At 42.4% G+C, this 20,573-nt stretch overlaps 2 protein-coding genes across 4 annotated transcripts in view; one reads left to right on the top strand and one right to left on the bottom strand.

Moving 5' to 3' along the window:
* The window catches only part of gpatch11 (G patch domain containing 11), a 2,203-nt gene extending 1,027 nt beyond the window's left edge, over nt 1–1,176 (bottom strand). Inside the window, exons 1-5 of the mRNA XM_073482164.1 lie at nt 1,050–1,176; nt 602–828; nt 464–505; nt 233–353; nt 32–122 (exon numbers count right to left, since the gene is read on the bottom strand). Of these exons, the coding sequence (XP_073338265.1) occupies nt 32–122; nt 233–353; nt 464–505; nt 602–828; nt 1,050–1,099 (531 nt within the window). The 5' untranslated portion in view covers nt 1,100–1,176. The remainder of the gene's footprint in view (nt 1–31; nt 123–232; nt 354–463; nt 506–601; nt 829–1,049) is intronic.
* The window catches only part of heatr5b (HEAT repeat containing 5B), a 22,261-nt gene extending 1,688 nt beyond the window's left edge, over nt 1–20,573 (top strand). The window contains exons 1-36 of one of the 3 annotated variants that reach the window (XM_073481683.1): nt 1,433–1,458; nt 1,981–2,145; nt 2,232–2,443; nt 3,054–3,162; nt 3,256–3,405; nt 4,076–4,247; nt 4,354–4,511; nt 4,599–4,848; nt 6,465–6,620; nt 6,881–7,131; nt 7,265–7,376; nt 7,458–7,610; nt 7,699–7,798; nt 7,888–7,997; nt 8,095–8,258; nt 8,828–9,003; nt 9,152–9,257; nt 9,365–9,555; nt 9,813–9,972; nt 10,207–10,396; nt 10,609–10,778; nt 10,869–11,013; nt 11,109–11,288; nt 11,598–11,849; nt 12,930–13,111; nt 13,230–13,298; nt 14,197–14,376; nt 14,457–14,697; nt 15,222–15,458; nt 15,758–15,885; nt 17,216–17,360; nt 17,481–17,753; nt 18,041–18,265; nt 18,351–18,502; nt 18,610–18,823; nt 19,250–20,573. In XM_073481683.1, coding sequence (XP_073337784.1) covers nt 2,020–2,145; nt 2,232–2,443; nt 3,054–3,162; nt 3,256–3,405; nt 4,076–4,247; nt 4,354–4,511; nt 4,599–4,848; nt 6,465–6,620; nt 6,881–7,131; nt 7,265–7,376; nt 7,458–7,610; nt 7,699–7,798; nt 7,888–7,997; nt 8,095–8,258; nt 8,828–9,003; nt 9,152–9,257; nt 9,365–9,555; nt 9,813–9,972; nt 10,207–10,396; nt 10,609–10,778; nt 10,869–11,013; nt 11,109–11,288; nt 11,598–11,849; nt 12,930–13,111; nt 13,230–13,298; nt 14,197–14,376; nt 14,457–14,697; nt 15,222–15,458; nt 15,758–15,885; nt 17,216–17,360; nt 17,481–17,753; nt 18,041–18,265; nt 18,351–18,502; nt 18,610–18,823; nt 19,250–19,557 — 6,147 coding nt within the window. In that variant the 5' untranslated portion in view covers nt 1,433–1,458; nt 1,981–2,019 and the 3' untranslated portion in view covers nt 19,558–20,573. Of the gene's footprint in view, nt 1–1,432; nt 1,459–1,980; nt 2,146–2,231; nt 2,444–3,053; nt 3,163–3,255; nt 3,406–4,075; nt 4,248–4,353; nt 4,512–4,598; nt 4,849–6,464; nt 6,621–6,880; nt 7,132–7,264; nt 7,377–7,457; nt 7,611–7,698; nt 7,799–7,887; nt 7,998–8,094; nt 8,259–8,827; nt 9,004–9,151; nt 9,258–9,364; nt 9,556–9,812; nt 9,973–10,206; nt 10,397–10,608; nt 11,014–11,108; nt 11,289–11,597; nt 11,850–12,929; nt 13,112–13,229; nt 13,299–14,196; nt 14,377–14,456; nt 14,698–15,221; nt 15,459–15,757; nt 15,886–17,215; nt 17,361–17,480; nt 17,754–18,040; nt 18,266–18,350; nt 18,503–18,609; nt 18,824–19,249 lie in introns of those variants that run through there. The other 2 variants (XM_073481681.1, XM_073481682.1) reach the window with 2 other exon arrangements.

Raw genomic sequence — 20,573 nt, 5'->3', positions numbered from 1 at the left:
AGCCTGTGCTACAGCCATATTTTCCTCTAACCTTCTGACTGTCAAGCTGCTCACAGGCTCTCTGACTCCTTCTGAGATCCCCTTCAATCTTACGCTCCTCTCTCTCTGTCCTAACTCTTGACCTGGAATGAAGGAGCACAAGATTATTCACACAGGCTATGAAATGTTCATATTATAAGAAGGGACAATATTTGGGGGCATAGTGCATTTTATAGACAGCTGCAAACTTCACCTGAAATCTTCCAGAGATTTGGTCTCATTCTGTTGTTTGGCTCGTGCTTTATGTCGATAATTTTCAAGTTCCTCCTCAGCTTTTCTTTTCTTCACCTCTTCCATTCCGATGCCACCTCTGTCTGAGTCATCGCATAAGGAAAAGTACATTAACACTTTAAGACATCAGCTGTGTTACAAGTGTTGTCATAAAATACACTTTAAATGACAAAAAGAAAAATCCATTACTTACCAGTTTTGATATTTAAAGGAATTGGATCAACTCTCCCAGCTCCTGAAGAGGTAACAGAGATGGTAACAACAACATTAACACAGGCAACAAAGGCAAAACAGATTAAAAACAAGAGAACTCACTAAGGATGAAACTTGCCTTCCTTCCCCAGGCCTTGACCAGCTTTGTAACCCATTTTCTGCAGAAGTGCAAACCCCTTGTTCTGGTTGCTAATGGAGTTGTGTAAAGCTGCTTCTCTGCTCTCCTTCTCCTGCTCCTTGAAGGTCTTCTGGCGGTTCTTGACGTTCGTCTCCTTTTGCTGCACCTCCTTCTTCATTGCTTCTTTTACTCGCCTCACCATGCTGACACCTGGTTTCACATCTTGTCTGACAGACAGTAGAAAACAGAGAGTTATTGAGATAAGACAACAATGATAGCTATTGTGAAAGTAATGGCTTTAAACTCTATGTAAGACATATTCATAACTGACACTTAACAATTAACTTTAATTCCATAGGACTGACCCCTCAGGACAGTAAGCTATATTATGGGCTCTAGTCTGACAGTCGACGCCATTGGACAAACAGTAGAAACATAAAACGCTTACATTTTACTGAGAAATGCATCAGACATGTAGTCTTCTTCCTCATCAGACATTATGACCGCGCAAAAGAAAGTAAATGTCAAAAAGAACAGCTACAACTCTTAATTTATTATCCGGTTGTGCGTTTAGATTTGATTCACTAATGTTTGGTTCGTTCACATATATATTCCGAGTAGCTACAAGCTACACAAACAGTATACAGTTCCGGCGCTTTTGACAAATAAATCCAGAAAGTATATTTACTTTGAATGCACAGAGGTAATTGGGAAAAAAAGGAAACACATAATGTGAAACATTTTTTTGCGAATTAACAGTATTGTCTGCACATTATTTCCGTGGTTTCACACCGGACAAAGTTTGATGCGACACCACCGACACTCGTCGTCATTCATCCTGGGTTGTCGAAACACAGGTAGGATGAACAATTTGGTTAAATATACCCCCTATTTCTGGAAGGTGTTGTTACTGAAGTGTTTTAGAACAGCTAAATGTTTTAAAATATGACGATAGAAAGCTAACTTCACGCTCGGTTTGGGCGAGAGTATGTAGCCGGAGTTTAGCTTGTTCCGCAGAGGAACTAGCTAGCTTAGGTTGCTAACCAGCTCGCCTATCAACAGCTGGAGGCTGGCAGCTGTCAACACGGAACAGCAGAGTATTAACGCTTCCCAGCTTTGACGTTTTAATTTGCAACGTTTCATACAACATGTAAGCGCGTATTCAAAAACGCCCAAAGCAGTGACAGCTGCTATGACTGAATAATTACTTATTCAAACCTAAGTCATTTCACTGATGACTTTAGTATTCACTGATGTTTGGTGACTCAAGTGCTGTTATAATGCTTTCTAGGTGATGAAAGGTTCTGATTGGATGAAAGGGCGAATATCAGAGAAGAGACATCTACTGACAAGGCACACCCCTTAATATATCATTGCAGAGGCGAAGGTGTACAGCACCGTGTTTGAAGGTCCTCGTCATGGAGCTGGCCCACAGTCTGCTGCTCAATGAAGATGCCTTGGCCCAGATCACTGAGGCAAAGAGGCCTGTCTTCATCTTCGAATGGCTACGGTTCTTGGATAAAGTGCTCGTGGCAGCAAATAGGGTGACTATTCAGATCGATTTTGGCATTGCTTTTCTGAGTGGGTTTCTTTAGAAGCAGTGTGATGTTGTTGTGTGTTTGAATGGCAGGTGGATGTGAGGGAGAAGCAGAAGAAGCTGGTGGAGCAGCTGACGGGACTGATCAGCAGTGCCCCTGGACCACCAACAAGAAAACTGCTGGCCAAGAACCTTGCTACGCTCTACAGCATTGGCGACACCTTCACTGTTTTCCAGACTCTGGATAAATGCAACGAGATCATCAAGAGCAAGGATGACACACCTGCGTACCTGCCAACAAAACTGTAAGAGCCTGTTTAATTACAGCACTGTGTATTCTGCTATTTTTTTTTATGCTTTCACTGCTTGATGTGATACACATTTGTATTAACTTATAAGCTGTCCAGCACTGCTTTCAGTCACGGTAATATACTGTAGGACCACCTTCAACGGTATTAGCAGTTAAGCCAAATGTTAATCTGCAGAATTGACATTTTATGTAAAAGGGGAGGATTAAGTATACATGAGCAGATTTTGTGCTGTGTTTCTTGCTGATATTAATGGAATCTAACAGCTGCATCAGTGTTGTCCTGCTGGGTTTTTGCAGGTGAAATGAACCTTTAAGTAACTGTTTTTTCCCTATACATAAAAATATGTTCGGAGCTTTGAGGTTAAATCAAGCTCATTATGCTGGTTATTATGTTATAATCATCAGTTATCAATAGAAGCCAGTCACTTACAGGAGACTTACAGTATGTAACAAATGTGAAACTATCTGAAATACAAAGAAACCCACACTTATTGCAGCTTAATTTCCAAGAAGATAATCCATTTTATTTATTTAATGATTTGGAGTTGTATCAAACTATAATGTATACTGTAATTGTAATGCATACAATACATTTTTTTTTGCAGTGCTGCAGTGGCCTGTGTTGGAGCTTTTTATGAGAAGATGGGCAGGATGCTTGGAAGCTCCTTTCCAGACACCATCAATAACCTTTTGAAGGCATTAAAGAGTGCAGAGGTATGACCTTGGAATATAGGAACAATAATGGATAACTAAAGAGATTTATTATTCAGTAATTGTCCTGCTTTTACCTTTACTTTGTTGATGCAGTCCCAAGGCAGAGGAGAGATCCTTCTCAGCCTGCAGAAGGTGCTTAACGGACTGGGTGGAGCTGCAGCTTCATGTCACAGAGATATCTACAAGAATGCCCGCTCTCTGCTCACAGACAGGTCCATGGCTGTACGCTGTGCGGTAGCAAAGGTTGGTCTTAGAAAAATATCTAATGGCGCTGTGAAGGAGTAAACAGAAGTATATTAGATTTAGTTGGTGCAGCCAAATAAAAGGAAACATTATTATCATTTGTGAAGGCTCCTTGCACTGGTATAGGATTCTGAAGCAGCACAGAACTGATAGTACATAGTGTAATGTTCAAACATTTTCTTCAAAAAACAAACTTTGCTCCAAAAACGAGCAGCTTTTATTTGTTGAGACTTTTTTTGTGGATTGTCGAACAACATTCAAGACTGCATTTCCTGCTCCAGTCATAAACATACAGGGACCAGATGATTTCTTGTGATCGTTGTATGGACAACAATATTTTATTTAATCATTTTTTTTTTTTTATTCTTTCCCCCTCCTTCTGATAATTTAAGCAAAGCCAGTTGGAGCGCTTTCCACCATTAGAAAAGATACCAATTCCAATTAAACACTATTCCACGTAAACAATATTTTTGCGAAGTCATTCATGTTGATTGACCTCAAATGTGTTGCGCAAATCTCCTACCTGTTGTAAAATTGCATGTATAAACTAAGCATCCATATCATTTTAATGCATCAGCAGTATTTATAAAATCAATTAGAAGTTCCCTGTACATGCTAAATGTAGATGTTTGCTAACAGGACTCCATCTTTCTTCTTCTTGCCTGATCAGTGCCTGTTGGAGCTGCAGAATGAGGCAGTATTTATGTGGACTACAGAACTGGAGAACATGGCAACATTATGTTTCAAAGCCTTGGAAGGATCTAACTATGGTGTTCGGGTGGCAGTGGCCAAACTGCTGGGGACAGTCATGGCCACTGCCCTGATGCCCAAACAAGCAGCTGGTAGGATAAAAGAGTTGATTTGTGTAGCTTATGTTCAGCTAATTTCATGTTAAATAGATGAGATCACCACATGTCTTCTTCATGATCTTAATACTTTTTTCCTCAGTGATGCGTCAGAATGTGAAGCGGGCCACTCTGGAAGAAGTGCTGGAGCTAATGGCCACAGGCTTTCTACGCGGTGGATCTGGCTTCCTGAAGAGCGGAGGGGAGATGTTGAAGGGGGGAGGCTCTGTCAGCAGGGAGGTTCGGGTGGGCGTCACACAGGTGAGGTGAATTCTCAAACATAAGAATCTGAGCCTGCCTTGTCCTATTCAGTCTCTTAACACGTAATCTTTCTTCCATCCTCCTCAGGCCTATGTTGTGTTTGTGACTACGCTTGGTGGTCAGTGGCTGGAGCGCAACTTTGCCACGTTCCTGTCCCATGTTTTGGACCTGGTGTCTCACCCACGGGCCACGCAGACCCATGTTGAGGCTGTGTACTCACGCCGTTGTGTCTCCTTCATGCTACGTGCCACCCTCGGGGGCTTACTTGGAGAGAAAGCACAAATCGCAGCCGGCAAAGAAATCTGCCAAGCCATCAGCAAGCAAATGAGGGCTGTGGGTAAGGAGGAAGGGGGGGAAATATCACGGTTCAGAGCATTACAGAGTAAGTACTCATCCATTATTATCACTTTTAATTCGCCCCCTTCATTCATTTTCTTAAAGTCTTGCATGGTTTGCGCTTGTGTTGCATACGGAGATGGTTTTTCTTTTCTGTCTTTTTCTGTGTGCGGAGATGGCTTTCCCTCTTTCTGCTCTGCCTCTTGCTTTCTGCCTTTGCTTCTTCTGGATCACGCTCCTCTTATCTTTTTTTTCCCCACATTTCTTTCTAACCAGAAGCAGCATCATAATGTCATGTAACATTATCCATTGCCAGCTCAGCATTCGAGCCACTCATGCTTGTATTATTGCATAGCCTCCATGGCTGTTTGCCTGTGAATTCACATTCTGTTATTGCATTACAATCCCCTAGGGAGCAGATAACATAACTCTTTCTGACTGTTGACATCTGGCTAACACCAGCAGAAAAACTGCATGTGCCACTAAATTCACTGACTCATCATACGAACAAGCCATTCCTCCCCCCACAGCAACAAGACATAATATTTGCAAGTTTGTTCATTGTTTTATTGATTTCAGTTCCTCCAAATTTCCATTTTTTTCCTGCTTCACAACAACACATGGATCAAGTTTATAATCACCTTTATCTCATTCACAAAGGATGATTCTTACTCTGATTTGCTTTGCAACCCTTAAACTGATGTAAAAACGTGTCAAAAATACGTTCTTTGGTTTATATTGATGTTAAAATAGAATGAAAAAACATATTGAAGGTTGTGTCCTGGGCTCTTCACTACACTTGCTGCTTGTATGTTTTCCAACCAGCTGGATCTGTGAGACAATGGACTTAGTGAATTATCTCTGCTTAAAGTAATTTGGAAAACGTTTCCTGGAGCCATAACTGAAGTGGGATCTCCTTGTATATGTGTTCTCTACAGTTGGTTCTCCACATCCTTAGTTGTATGGAACAACATGACTGCCAAAGTCCAAAAAGCTGCTTTAAATCTCTTCTCAAAGTCATTTGAGTGACTTTTTTCTTTCATGTGATCTTTCTTGACCGTTGCCTCTTTAGGGCTCTGAGGATTAAAGTTCTTGATAAATGACCATCAGAAGGGCTAATCAGCGAGTTACTTAAATTCAGATTAAATTTTGATGTTTTTCTTTTTGTCACATTTATCCTTTAATACAGCTATCAACTATCTTTTCTGTATAAAAAAAACAAATCCTCAGAGCCCTTTTTTGTGGCATAGCAGTGTTTTTCTTCAGTTTTGTAAATTATTCTATCTCTTGATGTGATTAAAGATGTGTGACAGCATTTACATGGACTAATGTGGCCAGCCAATGAGGTTATTATAGTCAATTTTGTGTACCATGTCAGGAGATTATAAATAACCTTGTTTATCTGTCAAGGAGTGCCTTGTTTTTTAGAAAAATCTCAGTCAAAGTTACATTTCAGTGCAGGTCACTTTATCCATTAATGCTGCACACATTCTGAATTAGTAAAATATAATCATATTTTTAAGGATTTTTGATCTTGCTAAACTTGAACATTTTTGCATTTTATTCTGACAAACACATCTTGTTTGCCTCTTTCTCTCCTCTATGTGTTTTTTCCAGAGGCAGTCGTGAATGACATCAGTGGAGAGAACAAGGCGGGGGCAGCCGATGTCTCTGCTAGTCAGCATGTTATGGTGTGTGCCCTAAAAGAGCTGGGCAGTCTAGTTCAGAGCTTGAGTGCCACAGCTTCACCGCTCATCCAAGAGCCCTCTATAGGTGAGACACACACACACAAAATGGGACATTTTCGGACGGACCGGCTACCAGAACAAAGAACAAGAACTTTGTTGTGTGACTTCATTCTCTGCTCAGGACGCCATTACTCCACTATATTTTATAATAGCAAATAGTTTTTTTGATGCTATATTAATGTTCTAAATCTCATACATTGAACCTTAAGTGTCTCCAATCAAAAGGAATAGATTTATCCTGGATCCACTCACAACTTAAAACATATTCCATGTCCTCTTCTTCAGGCCTCCTTGAAACAGTGACCTCAGTGCTGCTGCACCCAAGCATGGCAGCTCGTTTGGCGGCTGCATGGTGCTTGCGCTGCGTTGCCGTTGCGCTGCCCTATCAGTTGACCCCACTGCTGGACCGCTGTGCAGAGAGAATCAACAACCTGAAGAGTTCACCTGAGGCTGTCAGCGGTTACAGCTTTGCTATGGCTGCTCTGCTGGGAGGCGTACACCAGTGTCCACTGGGTATCCCCCACTCCAAGGGCAAGGTGTGTATCCTCAAAATGTAATCTTACTGGTCCCTTCTTTTGTATAACTGTAATTTAAGTCTTGACCTTCTGTGCCAGCCTCTCTGATTCCCCTGTATGGATTAAAAACATTGTGAACGCTCTTTTCTTGTAGTTGGTGGTGAGTATTGCTGAAGACCTCCTGCGGACAGCAGCTCAGAATAGTCGACTGTCCCTGCAGCGCACACAGGCTGGATGGCTGCTGCTGGGTGCCCTCATGACTCTGGGTGAGTCTCCTAAACATCTCTCTTATCTCTTGGCTTTGATTTGTCAACAACACTGTCTCACTCACTGACAACACTGCCCAGGTCCCTCCCTCGTGCGGTATCACCTTCCCAAGATGCTGCTGCTGTGGAGGAACGTGTTCCCTCGCTCCCAGAAGGAGCTGGAGGCAGAAAAGGCCAGAGGAGACTCCTTCACCTGGCAGGTCACTCTGGAGGGCCGAGCTGGAGCACTGTGTGGTAAAGAAGCACACCTCCCTGTATGGCTGCACATGTTCTGTAATGTTAGCATTAGTAATTTCTTCACTCCTGTTTCTTTCCTCTGCAGCCATGCGTAGCTTCGTGGCCCACTGTCCCGAGCTGCTTACAGAAGATGTGATCCGTCGACTGATGACTCCCATTGAATGTGCCATGACCATGATGTCTCAGTGAGTGTGATGCTTTTAAGTAAAGACAGAGGCATATTTTGTATCTTTGTTGCAGGATGCATGATTGTAATGTTTTCTCCTTTTATTAGTGTCCCTGCCATCATTAAGGTCCATGGTGCTCACCTGAAAGCAAGTGCAGCGATGGTGAGGCTCAGGTTGTATGACATCCTGGCTCTGTTGCCTCCCAAGACCTATGAAGGTAACAAGGTCACTTTTACATTTTTCTTGTCCCTTGTCCCACAGAGGTTAAAAACCTTTATGGAAGTTGTTTTAAAAGCAGTAATTTTCTTGTGTAGGGAGCTTCAACGCCCTCCTGAGGGAGCTGGTGGCAGAGTTCACTTTAACAGACAACTCGGCCAACACCACCACTTCCCTGCTGCGCTCTCTCTGTCACTATGACGACAGTGTGCTCATGGGTTCTTGGCTGCAGGAGACGGACCACAAGTCCATAGAGGATCAGGTGAGTTAAATCAACTTTATTTATTTATTTTATTTTAACAATTATTGGACTAATCCAGTATTTCTACTGCATTTTAAAAGAAGACATGTAGATGTGTGTGTGGTTGGTTTGGATAATTATTGTCTTTTGTAAAATGGTTCATAATCTATCTGTATTTAAACTGGCAAAAGACAAGATTTTTGCTTTAAGTCATCATCCTGAAGTAAATGTTGATTGCACATTGTAATGTCTGTAGAGCGTTGACACCCTCTGTGTTTAGATTAGTTCCCTATAAACCTCACTTTCACTATACAATTTTGTCACAAAATCACAAAAAATAAGGCTTACTGGCCACACTTCTATCTGCTTTCATGCTCCCATTATTGACTAAATGAGTATAAACTCAAGTTTTGTCCTGTGTTGTTGGTAGTTGCTACTCTTAGGAAAACGGAAAGCGATCTGTTTGTCTTTGAAACGGCAGCGCCAACAATAATAACACCTCGAAACGTTTCTAAACCACTTTAACATTTTGAATTATTTTGTAATGTCTTGATCAACATTGATACTACTGTGTGATTGTATTTAAACAGCTGCAGCCCAACAGTGCGTCTGGCAGCGGAGCTCTGGAACACGATCCCTCCTCCATCTACCTGCGTGTCCCCGTAGGCGAAGCCATCCCAGGGCCTCTCCCTTTGGGCGTGTCAGTCATCGATGCTTCAGTGGCGCTGTTCGGTGTGGTTTTCCCCCACGTCTCCTTCAAACACAGGTGAGACTTTTAGTTGTTGCTGTGGGAATTTTTAAAAATGGTTTTAGTATTTGCAGCTATGTTTGTTTTGTTGATGGTTTAGTGTGTGTTTTTATTCACTGTTGCAAAGCTCTTTGTAATATTTTACCCGATTTTGTGTATGATTCAGGCTGCAGATGCTTGACCATTTTGCAGAGTGCATAAAGCAGGCGAAAGGAGTTCGACAGCAGGCAGTTCAGCTGAACATTTTTACTGCAGTGCTCAGTGCCCTCAAGGTGAGAAAACTTGTATTACAATCCCCTCAAGGCAGGAATATCCTGTGCCATTATTGAGGTAATACGTACCATGAGAAATGTATCCTTTCTTTCCTCTTTTAATGAAGGGTTTGGCTGAAAACAAGAGTACTCTGGGTCCTGAGGAGGTACGTAAGTCAGCACTTGCCCTTGTGATGGGAGCGTTGGATAATCCCAACCCCATCCTGCGCTGTGCTGCTGGAGAGGCCCTGGGCAGGATGGCTCAGGTGGTGGGAGAGGCGACCTTCATCGCCAGAATGGCACAGACCAGCTTTGACAAGTAAGAATTTTGTATCTGTATCATCTGTGTTTTTTTGTTTAGATTTTTCTTTAAGATAAAGGGAGACTTCATCAGCATACCACCATTAGAATCAGTTACAGTTTGAACATGTTACTGTTGCTCAGGGATTTTTTCAGGAAGATCAGTGTTTCAGTCTTTGATTGTTCTCAAAATCTATCTTGAACTGAATCTAGCTCATTTCTCTATCCTGGTCTTTAATCATGTGATCCATATCTCTCCCCCTGCTCTATTTCCAGACTGAAGTCGGCCCGTGATGTAGTTTCAAGGACGGGCCATTCACTGGCTCTCGGCTGTCTGCATCGATACGTCGGAGGAATTGGCTCAGGCCAGCACTTAAAGACCAGTGTCAGCATCCTGTTGGCTCTGGCCCAGGATGGGTCCTCTCATGAGGTCCAGGTACAGTGAATTACTCAGGGAGGATGGATTTTTTAAAAATTCACTCATAATTGACTGAGAATAAGAGAGCGGAAGTCTGAGCTATCCTTTTTTTCTGTAATTCTTTCTAAATTGGACTATAGTTTGGTTTGGATTAATGTGTTGCTTTTTTTATTTTTTAATGAAAGTTTATTTTCATGATTTGTGCTTGTAAAATGTCACTAATTCAGATATTCTCCTTCCATTTTGTATCAGACATGGGCTCTGCACTCTCTGGCTCTGATTGTGGATTCTAGTGGTCCTATGTATAGAGGCTACGTGGAGCCCACCCTATCCCTGGTACTTACCCTGCTCCTCACTGTGCCTCCATCTCATACAGAGGTGCACCAGTGTTTGGGCCGCTGCCTGGGAGCTCTTATTACTACTGTTGGACCAGAATTACAGGGTAATTGTGGTAGAAACAAAGTCACAAACCTCCTTATGTGACAGTGATTCTCTCCTTTGAATCGTATCTCTCAAAAAAAATGTGTAAATGTACTATACCATTTCCTGACCAGCAGGTGGCATTATAGTCCATTTTAACCCAGTATAGGCTCCTGAAGTGACTTAAAAACATTTTCTTTCTTTTTCTCCCCTCTTAATTAATTGGTTTGCCAGGGAATGGAGCCACCATCTCCACCATCCGCTCGTCCTGCCTGGTTGGGTGTGCCATAATGCAGGACCACTCCGACTCCCTCGTGCAGGCAGCTGCCATCTCATGCTTGCAGCAGCTGCACATGTTCGCTCCACGCCACGTCAACCTGTCCAGCCTAGTGCCCTGTCTCTGCGTAAGACATGATGAGTTTCAGACTACAAGTAAGATAGTTATAGGTTGTTTTAATCTTAATCATAATTTCTTACTGTGCTGTGCGATGCAGGTGCACCTGTGCAGCTCCCACCTGTTGCTGCGCCGTGCTGCTGTGGCTTGCCTGAGGCAGCTCGCTCAGAGAGAGGCTGCAGAGGTGTGCGAGTATGCCATGAGCCTGGCGAAGAGAGCAGGAGAAAGCAAAGACACTACAATCAGTGAGTATAAATCCTAAACCTGACGAGAGAGTTTAATCAACATATCTCAGTGAGACACTGTGACTCTTACTGTGTTGACTTTGTCCCTGGTTCAGATCTGAACATCACAGAGACCGGTCTGGAGGGCGTTTTGTTTGGCATGCTGGATCGGGAGACCGACAGGAAGCTGTGTTCTGACATCCATGACACACTGGGCCATATGCTGTCGTCTCTTGCTGTGGAAAAGCTTTCGCATTGGCTGAAACTCTGCAAGGATGTTTTGGCAGCAACTACAGGTAAACACAAAACTACAAAATATGACACATTACTATTTTGTGTCTCTAGGGAAATTAAGACTGGGACAGAAACCAGAGTAAGTATCACACAGAAACCAATTCAAGTTAATCTCAGTTGCCCAATATCAGTTCATATGTTTTGTGAGTTACAGGCCAACATTCATTTGCACAAACATTCGTAGTATCAGTCCTTCCTGTAAAGTAAAGCAAAAACAAACACAAACACTGGAGTGGACAGTACTTGACATGGTGGACTCAACCTGCCCTTTTCAATCCTTGTATCCTGAATGTGTCTGTCTCCTCCTCCAGATGTAGGAGGAGCCGTCGTATTCGAGGTGGAGAAGGATGAGGAAGACTCGGAGAAAAAAGACGAGATGGATGACGACACCATGTTCACAGGCCTGGGCGAAGATGACAAGTCCAAGCCCTCTGTTGCGCCGCGCTGGGTGACGCGGGTGTTTGCTGCGGACTGCTTATGCCGCATCATCCTGCTGTGTGAGAACGACAAAGCTCACTTTGACCTGGCAGCTGCCCGCTCTGCAAAAGCCAAGAACCCCAAAGGTACCAATCACCACGCTGCCAAAACAGTAGCTCAGAGTTCAAATGAAGGATTTGTGTTTTATGACACCTGTGATCTTTTGTCTGTGCTTGAAATAAGAGCTGCAACGATTAATTGATTAGTTGTCAACTATTAAATTATTCGTCGATTACTTTGATTGACTCATTGGTTTTAGTAATTATTTACGAATCAAAATTCTCTGATTCCAGCCTCGTCTTTATTCCTCTATGACAGTAAACTGAATATCTTTGGGTTGTGGACAAAACAAGACATTTGAGGACGTCATCTTGGGCTTTGCGAAACACTGAATTTGACATTTTATATGATTTTTGGACATTTTATAGAAAATAATCGACGGATTAATCAATGATGAAAATAATCTACTAACCAATATCTTAGCTGTCTATTTTGCACAGACTATTATGGTTGCTTGAAAATTAGATTTAAATTAGTTTATATATGTGTGATTTATATATTTTTGCAACCTCCAGCCAGTTCAAAGGTCACCTGCTGAATAAAGCTCATTCATGTGCATTAATGTCAAGATGGAACAAAGCTAGAGATGACTAAGCAAAAGTGGGAGTAGGAGAGAAGCCAGTATTTCTATAAACTCCTCAGAAATTAGGAAGCATATTAAAGGCTAGACAGTAAGTGTAGTGACTTTTGCAGCTCTGGAAGCAGCTAAGCCAAATTTAGTGACTGGGATTGAATGGATCATTGGTTCAGTATGTTGGTGTGTTCAACTAATCCCTTTAAGGTGCACTTCAGCTAAAGCTGAATTAAAACTCAGCCACAAGGTCAGTTTGTGGTTTTGTTCGAGTCATTGCAAGTGCACACTGAAACTTTAAAAACAGATTTTTATATGTTCATCTGTATTTAATCTTCAATTCACTCTCTCTAAGAGGAAGGTTTAAAAGCAAGCACAGAGACCTTGAAGGAGGCAACAGTTAAAGCTTCTTGCTGAAGCACAACCCATCATCAAAGGATTACTAAAGCAGATATTAATCAATGACTGGCAAGTGTTGAAAAGAACAGAAACCTGTTATAAATTCTACTTTTTCTCCCCTTTTCTGTCCCTCCAGGAGATCTGTTGGTCCTCCATTTGTCTGACCTAATCCGCATGGCCTTCATGGCGGCCACGGACCACAGTAACCAGCTGAGGATGGCCGGCCTTCAGGCCCTGGAGGACATCATTAAAAAGTTTGCGTCCGTACCAGAGCCTGAGTTCCCAGGGCACGTTATCCTGGAACAGTACCAGGCCAATGTGAGTCAAAACACATCAAATCGCATTATGCTGCAAAAGTCCCAAATTAATAATGACACAGCAAATCTGAAACAAACTGAGGGAGTTAACGTTGCACCGATCATGTGTCATCATGTAGGTCGGGGCTGCCCTCAGACCTGCGTTTTCACTTGACACGCCGTCTGACATAACCGCTAAGGCATGCCAGGTAAGACACCCTGCTTTGTTTTTGTTTGAGATGCTATCGGCACTGAACAGCGAGCTCTATTTTTCCTGTAACATTCATTCTATTTAATAGCACTTACTGATATTTAGATGTTTTGATGATGTTCGAGGCTTTTGTAGCGATGCCACTGCAGTAACAGTTAATTACCGCTGTGCATTAACTCATCACCCCCTTAGAACCCAGCAGTGTCAGATTTTCTGTCCTGATGTTCTTTGACTGATGTGAAGAACGGGTGACAGTGGCAAATAACAAACATGCCTGTCAGCAGTATTCTTTAAAAAACCTGTTTCTCTTTTACATTCCCCTCTGTGTTTCTGGCTCAGGGTTTTTGCCCACCGAGACTATTTCTGGTCTTTCTGAAGGCCGAAAGCTTTATTCAAGGGTTTCTCTTTTTTGAATAGAATAATCAGCTTCGAATAACAACCAAACAAACCAAATATCCATCACACCTTGAACTGCAGGATCACATGACATGCCCTACAGAGAAATATTACTATAGTGTAGATAAGCAAATGTGTAACAATGAATTTGCTAAGAACATTTGCATCATTGCATATTTGTAAATGTGCTTAAAGAAAGACTTCTCAGACTCCTGCCCTTGGCTGCCTGACTCTCTAATGCCCATTCCCCTCAGATAGATATAATCTTACAAATGTCTACTCCACTTCTACACCCCTAAAACGTCAGAGCTATTTATTAATAACTGTTTTTGACACCCCCAGCCACTTCAATGGCAGATATGATAGCTAATCAACCTTGAACACTCTGTTATGTCATGAAGGTTTTTCTCTAGCGTTGTAAGAGAAGTTACATCTGAAAGGCCGTGGGTGCTGTGAATGTTCGATTTGTTTTAGCATTTGTTACCTTGACCCCCCCACAGGTGTGCAGTACATGGATTGGTAGCGGTGTCGTCAGTGACCTCAACGACCTACGGCGAGTCCACAACCTGCTCGTGTCATCACTAGACAAGGTGCAGGCTGGGAAGGGCTCATCCAGTCAGCTGTACAGTGAGAGTGCCACCACGATGGAGAAGCTGGCTGTGCTGAAGGCATGGGCCGAGGTGAGAGTGACGACTATATTAGTTATACTGTAAATTATGAATATAATCAATCTAATTAAACACTCTGGTTGTCTTCTCAGGTGTATGTGGTGTCGATGAAGATCAAGAAAGAGGCTGAGTCTAAGCCCGCCAAACCAGCCAGAAATGCAGATGACGACGAGGATGAGGACGATCTGGGTGCAGACGTCCTTCCACCCGACAGCCTCATCACTCTGGTGCAGCCAGAGCTGCCCTCGCTGAGCCGCCTGTGGCTGGCAATGCTGCGGGACTACGCTCTGCTCACTCTGCCTGCTGAGTTCTCCAGTCAGCTGCCCCCTGACGGTACAACACAGATTCAGTGGCGCATTTTCTACTCTTGGTTTTATTTGACACCTTGAGTCTTCATATGCATGGATGTGTGTAAAGAACAATGTAGACTTTCAATGTTTTCTAGTAGTAGATTGGAAATTTAGCCAACTTCAAGCACTACTTTTTGAGTTGTTTGCTCTAGTTTAGCCCCATAAAAGATGTGATTTAATTCTCCAGAGAGCAACTCCGTTCACCAAAAAAACCTTCAATAGGATTTGGACAGTTTTTGATAAAATCGTCAACAAAAACATCTCCTTGGTTACTGTCAAACAGTTGTTTTGATCAGATAAGATGTTCCAGCACATTGTTGATTCTGTTTTTAGGCACTTCAATCTGAATTTGTCAGTTGTTTACCATTGGGGAAAATACACATAAATATACAATTCAGGAGAAAAAATTTGATTAACTGTGAGTTTTCTTAAATTAATATGGTGCATATGTATGGAATTCAATTAAAATCACAAGTCAAAGTCCCAGTATTGTTTGTCTGTGTTCAGGTGGAGCGTTTTATACTCCGGAGACTATAGACACAGCAAGACTGCACTATCGCAGTTCGTGGGCACCCGTCCTGCATGCTGTGGCCCTGTGGCTGAGCAGCACTGGATTTGGAGCTGGTGAAGAGAAAGAGGACGTCCCCTCAGCTCCCTCCAAGGCTCCTGCCCTCCCTCAAGGAGCCTCCATCACCACAAAGACCTTTGAGGAATCAGTGGAGGACAGGATGCATCTAATGTTGGGTAAAGAGATGCACATCCTTTGTGGTGTAGTTTTCATGTTACTTTTTGTTTTTTTTCCCTCATGAACACATCAATAATCTGTACTGATGTAGTTTGGGTATTTTGATACTCAGGTATTATACAGAGGAAACTCCTCACCCTAACATATGTGTTCACTTTTACATAGTGACTGCTATTTGTTTACCTGACAGCGATGGATCATCCGCCTGGCATCTGCCAACAGTGAAAGGGTGGTGGCGGATAGAAAAAGAGAATAGCATGAACACACCCTAAGTGCATTTCTGTGTTCTGTCTCTCAGGTGTCAGTATAGAGTTTCTTTGCTTCCCCCGGCCCGAGGAGCCCATTGAACATGTGATGTCCTGCCTGCAGGCCCTGTTCACTCTGCTAGAATCTCCATGTGCTAAAATCCACATCGCACAGGACCAGGTAAAGACACAAGTGAAGAAATGACATTTGTAAGGAAGAAAGATATGGGATTTGAATTTAATTTACACATTTACACCGATTTATCAGCTGAGCATCTGTATTGATAATCACCTTACTGACTGCTATGGGCCTATCCGCAAATAATATTACGTTCACTGATGGCAGAGGCTGATGTTTATCTGCTGTGTCACATCAATTTTGTACTGGTGCATTCATGAGGTACTGGTGCATCCCTGCCATCTGTTTGTAAGGCTATCTAAGTACTGAAAACTTCATAGAGTGAGTAGTTGTATAGCGGGCTAAAAAGACTTTCAGAGCAGTTACTTTTCAGAAAAAGAATCTCTTTTAATGTGAAAAAAAGGTTATATTAGAAGTTTTTTCATAAGTTTGTAAAAAAAATATAGGGTTTTTTTTGTTTCCCTGGCACAGAAGCGGGAATAAATAACAACAAAAAACATTATATCAGCATCAGCTATCTATTTTAAACATTGGTATTGATATTGGCCCAGAATTTCTCAATAGGTGCATTTCTATAACATTTAAAATGAAATATAGATAACATATCAAAACTGTAGCTGCAATTCGTATCTGCATTTTAGGAAACAATATTTATATCATGTCATTGTTTTTATTTTGGAAACTGTTTTGTACTTTCAGTTAACTTTCGAGGGTTTGACTTCCAGTGGGTGGCTTTGTTGATTGCAGACATACTTTTACAAAGTATCAAAAAGGAAACAGTGGCTTTTTGATTGGCATTTGTGATTTACACCTTGCAGCAGCTTTTTTAGTGGTTTAGTTAAAGTGAGATATTTACCAGTGACTGATCTCCACCTTAGTGCAAATATCTGGTAAATACGACAGGATCACGTGATATTTACTGACTTTACAAGTCGACAAGCACCCCTGCAGTACTCCATTAAACAACTGACCTCCACAAAGTGGTTGATGGGATACTGAGGGCTTCAAAGGATACATAGGGCGTGCCCTACAAATTCACAAAAAAGAAGGTTGTGTTTCTTGGCTGCATTTGGAGGAGCAATTGAAATGGGACAGGCCTTTGCCAGCCCCATGACGCAAGTCCAGCCCCTTAAATTAGGACACAGCATTTGTCTACATGCTATGTGTGTGCGTCAATTTTAGCCAATTTTATATCAATATCAATATCAATATATCAATAGCAATTTTCTGTTCTTTTAATAGCAAAAAATATACTTGAATATCTGTTAACAAACAGTATGACATTTAATTGAAGATGTTTTTATTTAATTTGATATGGTACATGCCTGGTATTTCACTGTGGCATTACTGTTAATGTTATTTTCTGTTCTAGCTGTTGGCAGTAGAGCTCCTGAACGTGCTCCACAGACTGCTGCTGACCCGGGACCCTCCTGCTGTCCAGCTCCAGGTCAGTGCTGTTGTACAGGAGACCATCAGGGCTTGCCAGGACCATCTGCAGCAACAGAGGACCAGCAAGGGTCAGGAACTAACACATCCTACAGGCTCAGCCTTGCTTACATTACATTACCCCACACAAGACTAACTTATTTCAATTGTGTGGCTGTTTGAGTGATCAAGGCCACTGTTATTTTATTCAGGCAAAGAGGAAGAAGGCGAGAAAGACTGCCAGCCCAGCCTCGGGGAAGGAGGAGACACAGGGGAGCTCGTCCCTGGCAAGTCTCTTGTGTTCGCAGCCATGGAGTTGCTCGTGTTCATCTTGGTGCGCCACTTACCACAGCTCAACACACGTGTGAAGGAGTCACCCAGCCATGTGCCACTCAGGCCTCAGCGACTACCCGAAGACAGCGCACGCCTGGTGGCCAACACAGTTTCCATCCTAGCAGAACTGCCCTCGCTCTGTTCTCCTGCTGGTGAGGCCCGGGGCAAACTGTAACAACACACACACACACACACACACACACACACACACACACACACACACACACACACACATACAAAAGCAAATCTTTCAACCTTCTGTTCCAACTTGGATGTTTTATTCATCATTATTATAGCCTGTTTGACCTGCATTGTTCAGGTTAGTGTATGCCAATGATGTTATATGCATTAGAGTGAGATTAAGTATGAATATAATTAGCATAGTGGTGCTCTCAATGAAATGATAGCCCCTTTCACACACCCCTTTCCACCTTTACAGCAAGCATGACCATTCTTCCTACGGTGCTCTTCCTAATCACGGGGGTGCTGAGGGAAACTGCAGTTAAGACTGCTGACAACTTGGTGCCCGTGCCCGTGTCAGCTGCCCTGCAGGGCATCAAGACCATCATCACCTCCCCACTGGCCCGGATGGAGAGCATGCAGACACAGTGGACCGGCCTTGTGAGGAGCAGCCTGGCGTCTGTACTCGAGCACTCACAGCCAGGTAAGCAAAGTATTATGACATGATAGTATGACAGAGTATGACATGATTATGTACTGACAGTATCCATGCTTGTTTGTTCCTGTAGATGATTCCAGGCCTGACATGGATGAGGTCAGTATGTTGACAGCGATCACACTCTTCCTGCTGTCTGCCAGCAATGAACTTGTTGGCGTAACCGTCCTACAGAAGGGCTGCATGGACCGCTTCCGAAATGCCCTCAACTCCAGTGATCCTTGGGTAAGCACACATGTATACAAACACACCTGACACCTGGACAAAATTTGAACACCCGATCAATAGGTGTATAAGAATTGACGTGAGTGATTTCATTGTTCTTGCCACAGGTTCAGGCTCGGTGTTACCAGCTGCTGTTGTCAGTGTTTCAGCACTCCAGCCGTGCCCTGTCCACTCCCTACATCCATGCTCTGGCTCCACTCATGGTGGAGAAGCTGAAGGCTGTGGAGCGCAGTCGGCCAGGGACCGCTGCCGAGCTGCAGGCTGTGCAGGAGGGCATCAGGGTCCTGGAGAATCTGGTCGGGATGGGTGAAGAGCAGAACCGTAAGTATACCTCTGCCTAATGGGCTGCTGAAGTACCATATTTGTTCCATTAAAGTGTTTAGTTCCATTAAAGCAGGTCTCTTAGCTCAGTGCCTCTGAACGTGCGCTGTCAGAGATCAGAGCAAGGGTGCATTAAAAGCTAAATTTAGAATCCCTGCACTAGTTTACTGTCAGTTTTACAATTGATTTCAGCATTATGCTGCACAGCATTATATATTCTGTATTATTTATTCATATTTATACATTTTGTATTGTTTTATCCTCAATTCTGCTTCTTCTTGTTCCTTTGTAGTAAAGCAAACTGCATCATTCGATACAAATGTGCTGTAAAAAAGTCAATTGATTTAATATTTGTGTTATAATAACTAGTTTTGCTGTTAGTTATCATCTGTTTTTAATGTTTGATTGTTTTTATGTGTTCAATAGGGGTGCAGTTGCTGGCTCTTCTTGTACCAACTCTTATCTCCTACCTTTTGGATGAAAATGCCATCTCCTCTGCCCCCCAAGTCTCCAAAGGCCTGCATGATTTTGCCCTTCAGAACTTAATGCGGATTGGCCCACTCTACCCAGCTGCCTTCAAGATAGTAATTGGTGCAGCACCTGAGCTTAAAATCCGTCTGGAATCTGCTATACGGGCCAACCAGGCCAGCAGCCGAGCCAAAGCTGCAGCCAGGCTAGCTCAGCCAACTGTGCAAGCTGCACCAACCATCAAACTGAAGACGAGCTTCTTCTAAACTCTCCAAAAATGCACTGTACACTCTTGCAGCCTAACTTAATGTTGTCTTTTTGGTCTGTTTTGTTTTCTGTCAACAGAGTGGTACCACATGTCATGTCTATGTCAGCTACAGTTTATTAAGTGTATTTATTTATTCTACACCTCATCTTTGTTTTTGATGGATGAGAACTCTTCTTTAAGTCAAGGAGGCGATTATGTAAATATTGTTAAAAAGCCTTTGAATGTTCACTTTACAAAAAGCTCACTTTAAAATCTGTAGTAAGGTTTGATTGTGTGAATGTATCATTTCCAGACTTGATGCACATTCATAAAGGGATACAATTTACATCTCTTTTTTCAGTAGGTTCTTTTTTCCTGATTTTGTCCTTTTTGTCTGGTCGTCATCCCTCACCATCCAAATGTTGTTTAGACCGTGCCATTTTTCTGTGATTGTGCATCACCATGAACGTGGCAGTTATTTTATCCTTTAATATTCCAATCATGCATTTTTGTTTAATGAAGCTGGTCTAGTATATGGCCTTAGAGTCTGCTGATTGTTACTGATGAGTGTTTATTTTTTGTTCCATTTTTTTTTTCTCTTAAATTATGTGGTTAACATTCCTACTACATGTTCTTTAACATAACTGAGAATATAGTTTTGATCATCATTTTGAGCCCAGAATAAGATTTTATTGGAACCCTTTGACTATTAAATGCATCACGCTTAAAAACTGTTTGAGGCAGAAATTGTAATTTTAACAAAGACAGTTAATTGGTCTGCTGATAAATTGGGGACCTTGTTAACAAGTACATTATTTAATGTACGTTGTGCTGCATATCATACCGATTGTTGTTTTGCTCAGAGCTGATTTTTTAATCGACATCACCCTGCTGTACTTTTCATATCTATGTGTTTTAGCGACATGAACAATTGAGCATCAGCTACCAACATAAAGTGGCAGATTTGCTGAAATGGCCCTATGTAATATTCCACCCTCATTTCTTTGAAATGTGAATAAAGTTGCTTTGACCTCA

This window comes from Pagrus major, chromosome 15 (assembly GCF_040436345.1).
Source record: "Pagrus major chromosome 15, Pma_NU_1.0".
Lineage (NCBI taxonomy): Eukaryota > Metazoa > Chordata > Actinopteri > Spariformes > Sparidae > Pagrus > Pagrus major.
This window is presented reverse-complemented; position numbering and strand designations above follow the sequence as displayed.